Consider the following 16,329-nt stretch of genomic DNA (forward strand, 5'->3'; position numbering starts at 1 on the left):
CTCATCAAATCTCTACTGTCTGCTGGTTGTCTGTGCATTCATGTGTTTAAATAAACGTCTGGAAGAACTGACCCCTAGTCTTGGTAATTTCATTAGCTGACATTTGTACATCTGTGTTGTAAAAGAGCAGAGACAACAGGCAATATTATGTACCAAATGATATGGCATGCTTTGAATGACCAATTAAAAGGGAGGATGACAGCAGTGCAGACAGACAGCGTGATGTACACTGAATGACAAACTAGATGGGAAACAAAGATAAAGGGGGTAGAAATGCTAAGTATGGGATGACGTGACCGGAGAAGAGACAAAGAGATAATAAAGGGGATGAAGGGGAGAAGGAGAGGAAAGTGTCGTAATGCACTGGAGGAGAGCGAGGAAGGGAAGGAGAGAAGCAAAGTGGCTGAAGGAAGGAGAGAGAAGTATAAAGTGTGTTTGTGGAAGATGGGAGGTGGTAATGCACTGTAAATGGGAGTTGAGAGTAATGGAGTAATGCATAAAAAATGGATCAGAAATGAGGAAAAGACTGAGAACGGAGAGTGAGAGGGGGGAAGGGATGTCTGAGGAAGCGGGTAGAGGAAACGCAAGAAAAAAAGGTTTTGAAGCTGCAAAACATTTCCTTCACAGCAGACTCTGCAAATAGCATCTCTGAGCATGATGCAGAATATTTGAAACACTTGACCTCTGTCAAGGTCGTAAAAAGTTGCGCAATGAAATCTCGCTGACTTTTAGTACATGTATAAACAGGCTGATGTAAAAACTCTTGTTGCATCTTGTTTGTTCACTTCTGTTTTTGTGTGGTGCTGTTGCTTGTGTTGGTGCTACATGATCAATAGGTGTGTGTGTGTGTGTGTGTGTGTGTGTGTGTGTGTGTGGCCTGGGGTCGGTGCTTTGGTGGGACTGGTTTCTCTGGACTAATTAGCCTTCACATTTACCATGCCTGAAGGATGAAGGGGGTGAGAGAGAAAGACATTGGAAAGACAAAGATGAAGAAAGGGGGCGAGATTTCAGTGCTGGGTATGAGATGCAGATTCATTGCAGGCGCGAGGCAAACGAGGACTGCGTGTTCTACATGTCGTGCAGAAAGTGCATCATCATAAATATCAAAGCAAGATGTCTTCATTCCATCAGATTTTCACTCAAAAACTTTTGGAGCTTAGCACTCGAGGGCTGCAGTTCCTCTTGGCGAGTGAAAAAGGGAGAAAAACAAGAAAGACAGGCTGGGAGACCGTACAAAGGCACAAACTGTACTGAGCTGAGATGGAACTGTATTTTCTAATCATGAGTGACCTGCGGAACGAGTGCCCCCACCTCCTCTTCCAACAAACATCGCTCCTTAAGCACTCCTTTCTTCCCCAGCTAGGGACAACTTCCTTTATTCAGAAAAATAATAATAAAATGAGCTGATGGGGCCACCCCTGAAGGTCCAGCATGGTCTACACACCTCCTCCTTCTCTCTCTTTGTGTCTTCATACACCCCTCCTCTCTGCTAATAGATTCCCTCATTACCCCAGGACCACCACCTCTTTCCATCCTCCCCCATCCAAACACAGAAAGGGCAGTTGTAGATTGATCCACCTAATCCTACTTTACTTTGCTGTCAAACCCACACACATCACAGACACACGCACATGGTTCACCTCGTCTCCTACTGTCCCCCGCTGTCACACCCCATTTAGATATTAGAGGAGAGAGGGATCTGTTCGCCACCCACCTCTCTAACCTTGTGTCTCCCCTCCTCCTCCTTTGGTGCTGATCAGAGATCTGATCTGTGATGGCTTGCTTGTATCACTCTCTGTCTTGCACACACACACACACGTACATAGACACACAGACACACACACTCTCCCTCTCTTTCCCAAGAGACTGTGAGAGCACAGGAGCAGATGGGCGACTGGTGATGACATGTTGTTAAAAATAAGGATTCCTGTTAACCCGTTGTCAGCTAGCACTCCCTCCCTCCCTCCCTCATGTCCCCCCCATTTCATCTCATCTCTCCCTATTTATTTCTCTCACTGTCAATCCCTCTTTCTCGCCTTGCTTTTACAACACTGTAGGCTGTTACTCAGTCAGTGATAAAGCCAGTTAACAGTGGTAGTAAAAAAACAAGCAGGCCGAGCCCCTCGACCCACAGAACATGATATTTAATACATGGTTGTCATAAAGACGGCCCTTTGCATTATGCATGGCTTGTAAGCAGACATCAATAATAGATGAAAAGGCCAGTTTTGCAGTTTCTTTTCATGCAATTACGCCAAATGAAATTTTAACTCTCACTTTCCATCACTCACTGTGTAAATAGAGTTTGTCCGGTGACTGTATATCTGTAAATTATAGAGCAAGAGAGGAGAGGAGCAAAATAAATATTCAGGCCATTCACGATGGCATTGAAACAGAGAGCGTGTGAGTGTGTCACCCAAGCTTTCGCATCAGATCCAGGTCTGACAGATGTCCGACAGATGTCCAAAATCTTGGGAAAAGTACTTACATGTTCCGAAAATCAGGTTTTCCCTAAGAAACTGCACAAAAGTCGCTAGAAAGCAGCTAATACATGATGTGTGCAGTAATCTCTCTAAGGTTAATCACCATCCAGTCTTCAAAAGCAGCTGCCGTATCACGCTCTGCCAGATTGCAGACTTTCAAAACTTCTTAGGGACTGTAAAGTGGGCCAGCGCACGGAGAGGGATACTGGTGGCTTTGAAAGAGAGTCCAAAAGGTCCTCACTCTGAAAAAAAAAAGCCCAAGTTGTGATACATTTATTAATAGCGCTCATGTGCCACATTTTTCATCTTCCTTTTAAGTGATGGTGCAGACAGAGACGGAGAGGAAGGCAGAGAGGGGGTCTGTCAGATTGTAGCCTCCGGTCAGACAATATTCCCTCGGGTGGAGTGGGTCCCATTCACAGCGACCTCAATAGCCCTACACTGAAGTACCTGTGAATGAGAGAGAAAAGGCCCCATCACAGAGAGGGAAGGGGGGGAGTTAGCACACAATGTGGCGAGCCTCTTTCTATTTTCCTAATGATATTGATTAAAGAGCTCAAGAGAGAGAGCACGGTACATGAGGCCCACCATTGTGTGGAGATGAGAGGGCTAGGTTGAGTTGGAGAGCCACTGATATGAATGCCCACAATCCTCTGAGATCTACAATTGACCTATAGGTGAAGGACATAAAGCCTTCAATATGGCCGTCCTGTATGGAGACTCTATCATTTCTGTCCGGTAGATTTCCAGTTCATTACATTGTGCCTTTACTGTGATATGCGGGCACAGGTTTTTAATTTCAACTCCACAGACGAGGGGATTCACTGAAACCAAGCCCCAGGCAGCAAACACTAAGCATACCAGCCTAAATGCAACAATTTTCCCTTACTTCAGCCAGACTGAAATCAAGAATGCAAAGGATTAGTGGAGAAAAATATGCGGAGAGAGAGATTTATTGTTAAAGGAATACTTCACCCACAAAATGTATTAATGGCTTACCCCATGATACCTTGAATTCCTGAAGAAAACATTGTTTTATTGCATGCCTCCACGTTGAACGAAGAATTAGGAACCAATGAATGCATTGATGTAAATGGGGGCTATATGTTGAATATCAGCAAGAGACACAACTTGTGCAGTATGATCCAAATTCTGTTTAGTTTTATGCTTCTTACTTTCCAAACACATGCATTCTGATTAAAACATTATTAATAAAAACACCTCAGTATAAACAGTATCATGCTGCAGGTGCCCAACATGTGTTAAATGAGGGTTTTGTAAACTGATGTTTGTTAACTGTGAAAAGCAAAATGCAGTATAGAAAATTAAATGATAAATATAAATACATTATTCAGTCCTTGGCCAGGAACACATAAGTGATGATGAATGTGCGTCCTATTTTTATCATTTTAATTTGAATAATTTCAGGGAAAAAAACTATTTCTGTAATTGAATGGAAGAAATATTAAAGGTGGGGTGGGTAAGTTTGGAGAAACCAGCTCGAGTGCGCTAGAATTTGAAAATACACAACCGGAAAAATCTGCCACTTCCTTACAGAGCCCCTCCTCCAACACACACAAACGCGCACATGACCAATGAGGGCACGAGATAAGTTTGTGCACAGATGGAAGCAGGGCCGTTTCTAGCTTTTTGGGGGCCCTATGCAAGATGCTGTTTGGGGGCCCTAGTTTTGATAGTTTTTTAACTTCAATGGGGGGGATCCCGAAGCCTTTAAGATGATCTGTGGAGATGCATCAATCTGTTACACTTTAATAGGAAAACAGGCTAATTTCACGAAAACCAAGCAATTGAAAATTACAAAAAATGATATTAAAAAGGTAAACAATAAGGCTCCTCTATGTCAATAAATGCAAGAGATGCAGCATTTTCTCAGCTGTCAGCCCAACGATGATTTGGACTTTTTTACCCCAAAAACCCAAGCCACAGCTTTGCTATCATTGCAGTTTAGTCGTGTTTATATCCTACATTGGATTTGTAAGCATATAATGCTTCACCGAACACTCACAGGAGGGGGCTTGGCTGTCTACAAATAAAGACGGCTCATTTTAATTCTCCCCAAATATATTGAGGCTGAACCTGAACTTTGAATTCTCTGCTCCCATCATAATCTTGGCGATCTTGTTAAAATTGTGAATGCAGAATTAAAAATACTATGTAACTGGTTTGCAGTTAATAAATGATCCCTTAATGTGGCCAAAACAAATTACATGTTATTCAATACAAAGTCTGAGAGTATAAATGACTACATTATACGGATTTGCAATACAGAGATAGAAAAAGTTGGTGCATGTACATTTTTAGGACTGCTTGTTGACGAAAAACTCAATTGGAAGCACTATATAAATTATGTACAGACTAAACTGTCAAAAACAATAGGTATTTTGTATCATACTAAGAACATTCTTGAAGAAAAGATACTCTTTATAACAGTCTATTTTTCCCTTACCTTTAATACTGCTCCGAAATATGGGGAAACACGTACTCAACAAATCTACAAAAAATAATAACATCCCAAAAAAAAGTATTACGAATAGTCTGTGATAAATATGAACACACAACTCCCATATTTAAAAAAACTCAATCTATTAAAATGTGTTGAGATAGTACAGCTTAAAACAGTACTGATTATGCACAACATTTTCCATAAGAAAATGCCTAATAACATTCAAAAGCAGTTCCAAACCACAGCGTGAACATATGAATGTAAAAAAAGTCACTTGAAAATAAATGTTCACAATGTTTATATGCAATTGTGCATATATTATTATTATTATTATTCATTTTCGTATATATATATATGCATTTATTGTTTTCCTGCCCTAACTTTTATTTAATTTGTTCTCCTGTTTTCTTTATTTCTTTGTTCTCCTTCATTTCTATACGTTTTTGACGCAATAATGCCGCTGTATTAGGATGATGCACGGGAGGGCTACTTTCCACAAGCTATGCTTCAGCCCTCCCGCTTCTACTAATTTTGTTCATCTTTGTGTGTATGAATTAAACCTTTTTTGTTTTTCGGATGAATAAAAAATAAATAAAAAATACTTTCAGCTTGGGGGCCCCCTAGTGGCCGCGGGGGCCCTATGCCCCCGCATAGTCCGCATATAGGAAGAAACGGCCCTGGATGGAAGGCTGACAGGCAGGTAGGCCATCCAGTTATTTTAGCCGGGCCGGCTCAGATGATTGGTCGTGCTTTTTACAGAACTACGGTTTCCACAGATGACATTTTTTAATGGATTTAATGGATCAAAGCACTTAAGATATTCATGGCTATCGGGATGTTAAGAGCATTCCATGGAATATAACAAAAAGTGTATCTCGAGCTGGTTTCTCAAACTTACCTACCCCACCTTTAAGGTTAAAAGTTAAACTATTTTGCTGCACAGAAAAAAATAACCTCCAACAGTCCAGTTAGTGTTTCTATTAAAAATGTTTCATATTTTAGTTTGTTTTAATGTCAGAGAAAACGAGAAATATTTGGATAAATATAATAATCCGTCCTTGCATTTGATGATTGTTTAAAGTCAGTCTGAACAACCTCCAACAGTCAGTCGGAAACGCTCTCTTAATACAGATGTTATCAGAGAACGGTTAATGTATTTCACTTTTACATCACATCCCTTTCCCTAATGCTGCTCTTAACAATGCAAAGTCTCTCTCTCTCTTCACCACCCCCATTCAGCGACCTCACCGCCTGCCCCCTCACACTCACCCACTCTCAGATTGCACATTCAGATACACAAACACACCCACACACACACACACACACACACAAACACACACACAATCACACACACATTTCTGTTCACTTGCAGGTAAACAGAGGGAAAAGGGGATGAAAGAGAGACAGAGGTAACACGAGAAGACAAGAGGGGGACACAAAGCTCCACTGAGCGGATGACATTCACAGTGTTTAGCAGGACAAGCCTCCACGTGTGAAGAGAGTGAGGAGGAGGAGGGTGAAGAGGGACCACACCAGGGTAAAGAGCAGGTGGGACAGCCCTGAGGGGACACCTGAGCCCTGGAGAGACACCTCCTGAAGGAAGGAGTGAGCATCACCCCATGGGAGTCAGAAGAACACCCGACTGCAACCTGCTGTCGCTCCTCCTCTCTTAGCGCCCGGCTCTCATCCCCTTCTCCTCCTCCTCCTCCTCCATCCTCACTCCCTCTCTCATTTGATCCTATCCCTCACTCCCTGCGCAGGAGAGGATATCGTGCACTGAGAGAAGGTAAGGGTGATGCATGCTTGTATGTTGTTGTCCTTGCAGAGCATGCGTGAGTGAGTGTGTCATATTTCAACAGGATGTGTAAGTCAGCAACTTGTTCCTTTGGATCAGTTCTTTGTAAGGTCTCTGGAGGGTTTTTCTTAAAAGCTGGGCACTTTTCATTTGTTGCAGGATCGGGTTTTTTCTTGATGTTTGAACGCAGATGTTTTATTGTATGTCCCTGTCTGTTTTTTCTCTCTCTGACTACCCATAACGTCATTGGAAAGAAAAGTATGTCTGTGAAGTGAGGCAGTGATAAAAAAGAGAAAGGGCAGACACAAAGTACGCATAAAAAAAAGCATGATACTGTAGGAAAGTGCATGAGAGATGCACAGAGGGACAATGAAAGTAAGGAAAACGGGGAGAAGGGGAGAAGGGTTAATATATTCATGCAGCGAGGTAAAAAATCTGCCGTAAAATCCTATCAAGTTCCATGGTCATTGCATTTTTCCCCGTTGTCATCTCGTCAACCGCCATCATGGAGCAGAGGCCAGTTTCTTTGCCCGTAGTAGTTTGGGGGGACAACGGATCCTGCAGGGACCACCCCATGCCATTTAATCTGCCCCTGCCCACAGATAACAGAAGGCAGATGGTCCTGCCAGAGCTCAGGGAGATAGAAGATAGTGAGTACAATGTGCGGACACATAGCACACAGCACTCAACCTGTCCCTCTGAAACTGAGCCTGCATCAACTTCTAAATGAGGGGCCAGATGAAGTGAAAAGTAGGCAGAAAAAGAAAGGCAGAGAGAGAGAGAGAGGAAAAGACAAACAGTGCAGGGTTGGAATATCCTTAATTAAAACCCAAACACTATCCAGAATAAATGCAGTCACTTGACAGTCTGGGATAAACACAATGGAAAGAGGAAACCCTTGAAAAGAAGAAGAAAAAAGAGCAGAGAGTGAGCGGGACCATCAAAGTCATGAGCTCCTGTGTTTAAAGGGGAGTGTGTATTTATTTATAGAGGGCGGTGGTTAAGTCCACTAAGCTCTCTCTCTCTGTAAGACCCAGCCTTTTTGCCTTATGAAAATTCAATTGGCCATCATTTGCTGAGGAGCTGTATGCATATTTGATCAGCGGCTGCGTTTTGAAGAAACAAGCCCGACGAGCTTTACTGTGTCTTCATTTTTATGGAGACTGATTGAGGGGGAGTGTGAGGTTGTGCAGCCGGCTGGTAATGTGTGACACATTAGAACCCATTCGACATGGGGGCTAAAGTAAACACCAATCAGCCTCATGTGTCTGGCTAAAACACCGAAACAAATTCATTGCAACCTTGTTGCATGGCAATAATGTTTTTTCCCATCTGATTCCAACCTCCTCTTTTCCACTTGCACTTTCTCCTCTTTTCCTCTCTCTGTCTCCTTCCCTCTAATTACTCCGGGATCCAACATCCTCCTCTTCTTGCTCTCCATTTCCACAGCCCTTTCTTCCTCAGCCTCCCCTTCCTCACCACCCTCCCTCCCATTTCAATCTACCTCTCTCCCGCTGCATGTCTCTCAGTTAAAGCTTTATGGGTCGTTCACTCCCCTCTTTCTTTGCAAGGATAATGAGCAGGCGCCTCGGTGTGACTTTGTAGCTGTGCGCCGGTTTGTGAGTTTGGATCTCCGTGTGTCCCAGGGCCTGAACGACTTAGATGTACCTTCTGGAGCCGCCTCCATGGTTCCACTGTGATTGTCATCTGATCTATAGGAAACAGCATTGACATAATACACCTTGTTAGAGGAAGGCGGGGAGTGTGTTGTGAAGACTGTGACTTTGAACAAATGTGTTGTCTCTGGGGAGCAAGAGCAACACTGAGACCTGTAATCATCCTTTCCACTATCACTAAATCACAACCACACACCTATATATAAATATACACACAAAAGACAGGAGAAAGAGAAACACTGTGAAAGAAATAGTATAAAGGACAGGCAGAATAATCTGATACCAGCTCCTGTCAGGCGTTGCGTTTATGTATGCTGATTGGGTCTGACTGCATCAGAGCACCTCCAGGTGTTGTTTATGTACTTCTCTCCACATCAGCATGGCGTCACCTTCCTCCTGATACAATGGCTGCTAATAACCATGATTTGCAGAACAGACTCATCTGAACTCCCCCGACTAAAAATAGAAATGTAGATGTAAAGGCAAGGACTTCAGAGTGATATTAGAAACCCACTTCACACTTTGAAAAGTACTGCTATGTCTTACAGTGAGTGTCAAGCTGTGCTATACACACACATCCCAAAGAAACATAGCATGGCAATCTCTATTCCACGGCATGAATAATTCTGTCTGAATAGGAACGGATGTTTCTTCATATCAATGAATCATCAGCCGCCACAGCTCTTTAGTTTCTGTGTGAATGGTACAGTAGAACTTTAACCGAATGTGTTTAAGTGCATTGCTGTGTGTGTATGTGTGTGTGGGCCCTTGTGGGGACCTAAATCTGTTTACACAGTCACGTGTGGGGACTCGCCTCCCTTATGGGGACAAAATGGAGGTCCCCATAAGGGGAATCATTCATTTTAGGGTGAAGACTTGGTAAGGTTAAGGGTAAGGGTTAGGGTTCGGCATGTGTTGGTTATGGTTAAGGTTAGGATAAGTCTCCAGGAAATACATGTAAGTCAATGTAATGTCCCCTGATGTGATGTATACATGGTATGTGTGTGTGTGTGTGTGTGTGTGTGTGTGTGTGTGTGTGTGTGTGTGTGTGTGTGTGTGTGTGTGTGTGTGTGTGTGTGTGTGTGTGTGTGTGTGTGTGTGTGTGTGTGTGTGTTTGCATGTATGTGTGTGTTGCTGATGGGCTCATTGATGTCCTTGACCTTTCCACCATGCGCTCTTAGAACCCCGGAGATATCCAAGACGTGGTGACGGAAGGAAAGTCAAAGAGTGAAAGAGACAGACAGAAGAAGCAGCGATGGCACTCGGGTCCTTGTCCTGGTGTCTCGGTGCAGCGTTGGCACTGTTTTGTGGCTCCTCGTGGCCCCAGGTGCATTCTTCCCTGGCACCGGAGAACGAGGTGCCACTTCGCCCAACTACATGGTTCCCAGAAGGAAAGATCACATCTCTAACTCTCCCCAAAGGACGAACCCGCAGGTAGGAACAGATGGGATGGGGAAATGTATGAAGGATACCATCAGGTGGTTTAGTTGTTGATTGCCATTAGGGCCACAACTAATAATAATTGTCAATGATGATCAATCTGTTGATTAACTTTTCAGTAATCAATTAATTGTCTACTCAAGTAAGTCTGGACTTTTTACGGTTACAACTTCTGAAGGCAGAGGCGATGGAAATAGATTTAAGTATCTCAGCTACTTAAAAAGAATATATATACACATTTTTCTTTTAAATCTTGTGGTTTCTCTTATTAGAAGAAGTACTACCTAAGTAGCATTACCAAAGTAACTAAATCTTATTGCATTTATACACTATTCAATGACCCTTTTCTATTGAGAACATGCACAAAAATATTAGCAAATCAACTCCAATTAATACAAGTAATTATACTATATGTACTTAATGTTGCATCTGGTAATGGTAGGTTTAGATTTAACTTTGTTACTGATATACTACTAGCTTGTGAATTTCCCCCTGGATCAATAAAGTCCTTTCTCATCTTATCCCATAATAATAAATCATCATTTATTTGGCGATTATCTTTTGGATTACTTATCAAAACCATAAAATATCTAGTGACTAAACTTACTAAATACAAAGAAAAAGTTGAATATTCCCATCTGTAATGTGTTGGAGTAGAAGTAGAAGTCAGCATAAAATGGAAATACCCTATTCATTGGCACATCAAAATGTAAGTATAGCACTTGAATAAGTGTTCTTTCCTTCACTGGCTGTAATTGAAAATTGCATAAAAAGTAGAGTCAGTAAATGTTTTTGAAACCCAACACCGCACTAAATAACTCAATAACAAAACAAAAAAAGTGAAGATTTCGCCAATTTGCAGTTCATGGAAAGCTCATGAATAAATCTTGAGGCCTGCTCATCAGATTCGCCAGTGTTTCCACTTCAATAACAAGTCACCAGCCATCCTCCGACCACCTTTTAGAGACACTGGCTGTTTCCAGCACCACTGTAGCGAAAGCGGGAGGAAGTCGAGCCCATTTGGCCTGATCCCTACACACCAGTGCCAGTGCTTGCTTTCTGAAACTGGGAGCTGAAAATTGAGAAATGCATCTCCCTGTGTGCTGCAGTCTGTCCACCGGTGTAGTCATGCAGAACCACATGGCAAACAATGGAGAGAAAACACTGATTCTGAAATTAATCACTCTATTAAATAATCCACAGACCGCCCTTGAGAATGAAAGTGTCGCACATCTGTTTGGAAACAACCGCCATCTGCACAGAAACATGAATAATGATGTTTGTAAGGAGGGAAAACAAATATTTATTGACAAATAACCGTGCAGTTGCTTAACTAGCTGGGAAGAAATTACATGGTTTTAAATGAGACAGATTTCTTTCATTCAGACGTCATTGTGAAGGTGAATAGTTGAAAATTGGTTCATGAGTTTCCAACAGGGATTGTTTGTTTTAAAATAATACCAAACCACCAGAGTGAGACTGGTAAATGTCCTCAAACTGCCATCTGAGATGCAAATCTGTAATACAGCATGCACAAACACTGTCCCTAAAACATCTGATCACAATAAGGGATGTAATAGTTTCTATGCTAAGCACGATCCCAGATAGATACAGCACACGGCAGATATTCATCTGAAACTGTCAATGCAGCCTTATCAACTGATCCCAGGTCACCTCTCCTGATCTGCTATCAAATGACTGATCAGCATGTAGGCAAATAGAAAGACTGGCAACATCAGCCACGTTGAAAAATGTTACGCTTTCTGTAAAAAAGAACATTTTAACCAGCCCATTGTATCTGCAAATCATCCATTGAACCGAAGGAAGGCGGCACAATCGGCACTGAAAGATATATTTTCTTCTACATCCATCACCTCGCAGCTGAATGGAAACAAGATGTTATCTTTTTGACATTCGCGGTGATGAATCAAACAACTTCTTCCTGTGATTTGTGGTGTTTCTCCACAGGCTATACTTCACGCTGAAGAAGAAGGCTCCGGGGATGTCGGTGACTGTCAGTCCCTGTGACCTCCCCATCGAATGGAGCCTTTCAGCACGGACCCTGAAGGACAAACCCCTCAAGAGCCTGGAGTGTGAGTGAGCCGTAAGACCCCTACCTTCAGACACGTTACCCTGCATCCGGCTTAGACAAAACCATCAATTAGATATTATCTGTACTATCAAACAGATGGGGATTTAGTAGAGGGCAAATACTCTAATCTTGCTTAATGCGAGTTTGTAGAAAATAGTTTTGGAACATCATATGGCATAGTGTGAAGTCTTTGCATTGCTTGTTTAACAGCTTTATTTACTGTTATGTCCCGCTTATAGATCAATAAACTGATTCATATCACTGATGAGGCATTTGTATTTTGAAAAAAGCGACTGCCTCCAATTGTCACTGTCACAAACTCTCAGGTGGATAAGCTTATTTTCTACATCTTATCAGCATTGCACCCAAGTTGAATGCTATATATTCTTTGAAAGGCCACAATATCTCTTATATGGAAAGAGAGAGTGAGTGTAATCACATACGGTTGTCACACTCCCATACATTTTATATGAGGCTTTGGATTTAAAAATCTCTTTAAAACACTCCCATCAACCAAAAAGCATTGCCTACCCATTGATCCCAATGTTGAATAAACTGTAAAAAAAAAAAAACGAATTACAAAATGGCTTAAAAGTTAAGTCATGGCAATAAGTGCACCAAGTAAATCAAAGTAATAGTATTTCTGACTTCAAAAAGATTTCTGGAAAAGAAAATGTGCCTCAGAGTGTTCTGTGGGTGTTTCTCCTGGCTAACTAAACAAGCTTCTCTACATGGTAAAATAATGAAGTTATAAAATGACACATGAATCATTCAGTTCCTGAGCTTGTGGGTCCCCATGCCAGCCTGAATTATTCACTTTGATTCTGTAACATTTGGTCTCATTTGAAAAGTGATGAACAGTGAAGACAAGTGGTGGCGGGTTTTTGTGGCCAGTTGTGTCGTACACTATAGTGAAGAGTGACTGTGAAGAGGCAATTGACATTGTGTCATTATTTGTTTTGGTTCATCGATGAGTTGTTCTGTTGTTCTTGTTCCATTCAATTTGCAGTGTGTGTGTTTGCTGCAACCCCCAGAATCCTTTGTTAAAGTGAAAAACTGTGTGTACACCTACATATATGTACAGTTTGTATAACTGTGCTACTGCTGAGCACCTTATTCGAATGACAAAAGCACATTAAATATCACCATGATCTTTCTCCTACACATAACCACATTATTTTGGCACTTAATTCTTAAATTGAAACATGACAAAACTGATGGGTATGTACCTTTTCACTTACTGATTGGTGCATTGTGCCTTGCAATAAATAATAATTGTAGGGAAATCCACACAATTCAATGTAATGGCATGATGACATTGACCATACAGAGGAGAGAGAGAGTTTCTGTAGTCAGGTATGTGTGTGTACATTACAATTGCTGCTCACTTAATAGCATTGCATCAACTTAATTCTGAACTGAGTAACACATACACAAACATCCAAGTGAAGTAACAATGGATTTTGCTTTTTATTGTATTTCCTCACAGGGAGCAGCAAAAAGAGTACGCCCGAGGTGTGGTGGCAAGGTCTGGGGAGTGAGGAGAAAATGTACAGCTTCACAGGCAGTGCAGTTGACACCTACAAGGGTCTTTCCAAATCCCATGCCACCATCTACATCCTGAGGCTGCGCTCCAAACAGCAGAACACCAGAGCTACAGTGTACCTCCATGAAGGCCCGGGGCCCTCCGGAGCCTTCCCCCTGCTCCCAGCTGACCACAGAGTTCACACTCTGGGTGTAGGCATGACCAGTGTCACCCTCAGCTGGGCGCCCAGTGCCTCCATCACCAGCCTCCCTCAGTCACAGAAAAGCTACGATTACTGTGTCCTCGCCAACTCTCAGAAAAACTACCCCAGTGTTTGCGCTGCACGAGAGAAAATAGGGAAAAAAAACGACCAAAAAGAAGAAAAGAAGGAGAGGAGGAGGAGAGTGACAGCATGGCCCATTTTGAAAGAGTGGTGGTGGCAGCAGTGGGACTCTTACCCAGAAGCCCAGAGTGCAGCGTCTTCCCCCACTGATGAGTACTCTGATCTCCAGTGTGTGTGTCAGGGGACAGAGAGCGTTTGCACCGTCTCTGAGCTCCTGCCAGAGACGCAGTATTACTTTGACGTGTTTGTGATCGACAGGCTGAATGGGACCAGCATGGCGTACAAGGGGACATTTGCTCGAACGCATGAGGAGGCTCGGGCTGCGATCGTCACTCTGAGAGAAGGAGAGCTGAGGTGGGTGACCTTCAGCGACAGAGGCTCCAACTCCGAGCAGTTCTTCACTTTCCGTCCACGGGGCATTCAGCAGAGTGGCCTCCTCACTTTGCAGAGCTGCGGCGGAGGGGAAAAAGTCAAGGTCACTGTGTCAAGTAAAGGTCAGGTTTTGAGCTCCCAGGCTGTCGGGGGAGATTTAGCACACATTTGGCTCCAGGGAAGTCCGTCCTATCTCATCCACTTGGAGAGAGAAGGAACTACCCCAAGCAGGATGTCTGATGCTGCTGACCCAACTTTGGGAGGTCTGATGGCTTCAGTGAAAATGCAGACCTCCTCAGCCTACCACCGGAGAGGGGTCCCATCTCTACCCTCCACCTTGCAGATAAAGTCCTTCAACAGGTTACGTGGTTGCAACAGCGTCACCCTAGCGTGGATGGGCACAGAGGAAAGAAGCTTGTACTGTGTGTACCGCAGGAAGCTGGGCGAGCATGGAGCAGAAGCAGGGGGAGCGTCTGCTCTAACTTCGCCCTGTCTGGGACCAGAGTCCCGCTCTGACACCGAGAGGGTTCTCTGCAAGTATTTCCAGGAGCTGAATCCTCGGCGGGCCGTCACTACTGCTGTGATCGGGGGCCTGGAGCCAGGGATGGCCTATGTGTTTGATGTCTATCTAATGAGACGCTGGGGGATCCCTATCAAGTATGCCAGCAAGATGTTGAAGACCAGAAAGGAGTGCTGAGCTGCCGCCCCCTACAGGAGATTTTAAGACTGTCCCACTTTAGGGGAAAATGCATCGGCCATGGACATGCTGCAAAGACTGACCATGAGAACAAAGCCATTGGACTGTTGTGGAGAGACTGTAGCCATAACAAGGAAACATTCCCCCTGGAGGAGAAATGGTTTTATTCAAACTCCACTTGCACTATCAATGCAAGTGGATGGAAACATATGAGAAGGATCTGCACACCAGCAAAAGTTCATAACATTTACAATACAACTCTTGGGCTCTTGTCATTTTGTTTTTCATTGTTTATCATGATTATGATGTGCCAGTTGTCCAAGTGCTTATTTTGTGTCGTAGTACAAAGGACAAATGAGTTTGTTGATGACAGAAAGTCAATATAAAAACAACAACAGAGACTGTGCCAAATATGCAACAGAAACAGATGGGGCAGTAATTGGATAACATCTGAGACGGGGGTTTGCAGCGTATATCTTCAGTGCTGCATATTGTACAGGCTTATAAACACAGATGGGTGCAATCTACAGATGCTTAGTTCAAAGTCAGTGTGTATCTTGTGTTCTGCTTTCGCATGAAGCAGTGAAAAATACTTAGTGACTTGCCTCATTGTCTTTGATGTATTCTTGTGCTGCTTCAAACGCACCAATAAATACTACAGTATCTGTATGTCCTTGACTGAGTGCTGCATGTATGCAAATAAGACTTATTATAAATGTATAATTCATTTATAAATTTGATTATTTTACCAAATTGATTTCTAAAAGCTTACTGTAATAGATCCGGGAAACTTAGTGCCTTACCAATATATGCCATTTAATTCAAAAGTTGAAGGAAAGGGACACTTTAATATTGTTTCCATCATGGTAACCCTAGTAGTAGCCTGCCTTGCGAGGTTATTATCTTTCTTAAAGAAACATCTTTCAAGTAATAACTTGTTTATTTTTACCAAGTAGCAACATAAAGGCTGAATGAGACAGATCAGATATTACCTCGGACATTCACACGCTTTAATAATCACAATAATTTAGAATTATTGATACTTCAAGTACATAATGTCAGTATGTCAGTAAATAGTCATGATAGTGTAAATATATATTCAATTTAATTCAAATTAATTAATAATCCATATTGATGTTGTAGTGTCTACTCTAGAGGCTTGTATTCATGTCAGGTTTTGTTAAACTTGTTGACACCTGACCTGATAAATGGCAGATCATATTCATTTGTATGTCTATATATTTATACAAATAAATACTATCTTCACGAAGGTAAATCATTTTTTCCCAGAAGCCTACCTTTATCTGTTGTAAAGTAATAATTCGTTTTTCATTCATATTTGAAGGAAAATCTGTGATAATGAATCCTCATTACATAGTCTGACGAGTCTGATCATGGGAACCAATGAGAGGCCGTCTGTGGTCGTTACGTAAGCACGTCGC

General features: G+C 42.5%; 1 protein-coding gene across 1 annotated transcript; it reads left to right on the forward strand.

The window, feature by feature from the left end:
* Positions 1-6,493: 6,493 nt before the first annotated feature.
* On the forward strand, positions 6,494-15,552 carry ndnfl (neuron-derived neurotrophic factor, like). The gene is made up of 4 exons (XM_034237747.1): positions 6,494-6,733; positions 9,600-9,852; positions 11,827-11,951; positions 13,440-15,552. Exons 2-4 carry the CDS (start codon positions 9,674-9,676, stop codon positions 14,885-14,887), a joined length of 1,752 nt encoding a protein of 583 aa, XP_034093638.1. The 5' UTR covers positions 6,494-6,733; positions 9,600-9,673; the 3' UTR covers positions 14,888-15,552.
* Positions 15,553-16,329: the final 777 nt, after the last annotated feature.

This window comes from Gymnodraco acuticeps, unplaced genomic scaffold (genome assembly GCF_902827175.1).
Source record: "Gymnodraco acuticeps unplaced genomic scaffold, fGymAcu1.1, whole genome shotgun sequence".
Lineage (NCBI taxonomy): Eukaryota > Metazoa > Chordata > Actinopteri > Perciformes > Bathydraconidae > Gymnodraco > Gymnodraco acuticeps.

What these genes read in the sequence shown, in the direction of transcription:
- ndnfl (XM_034237747.1), top strand. Translation starts at nt 9,674, where the DNA reads ATGGCACTCGGGTCCTTGTCCTGGTGTCTCGGTGCAGCGTTGGCACTG. An exon ending in CCCAAAGGACGAACCCGCAG is followed by an intron (nt 9,853 to 11,826) that starts GTAGGAACAGAT and finishes GTTTCTCCACAG; the next exon opens with GCTATACTTCACGCTGAAGA. An exon ending in ACCCCTCAAGAGCCTGGAGT is followed by an intron (nt 11,952 to 13,439) that starts GTGAGTGAGCCG and finishes ATTTCCTCACAG; the next exon opens with GGAGCAGCAAAAAGAGTACG.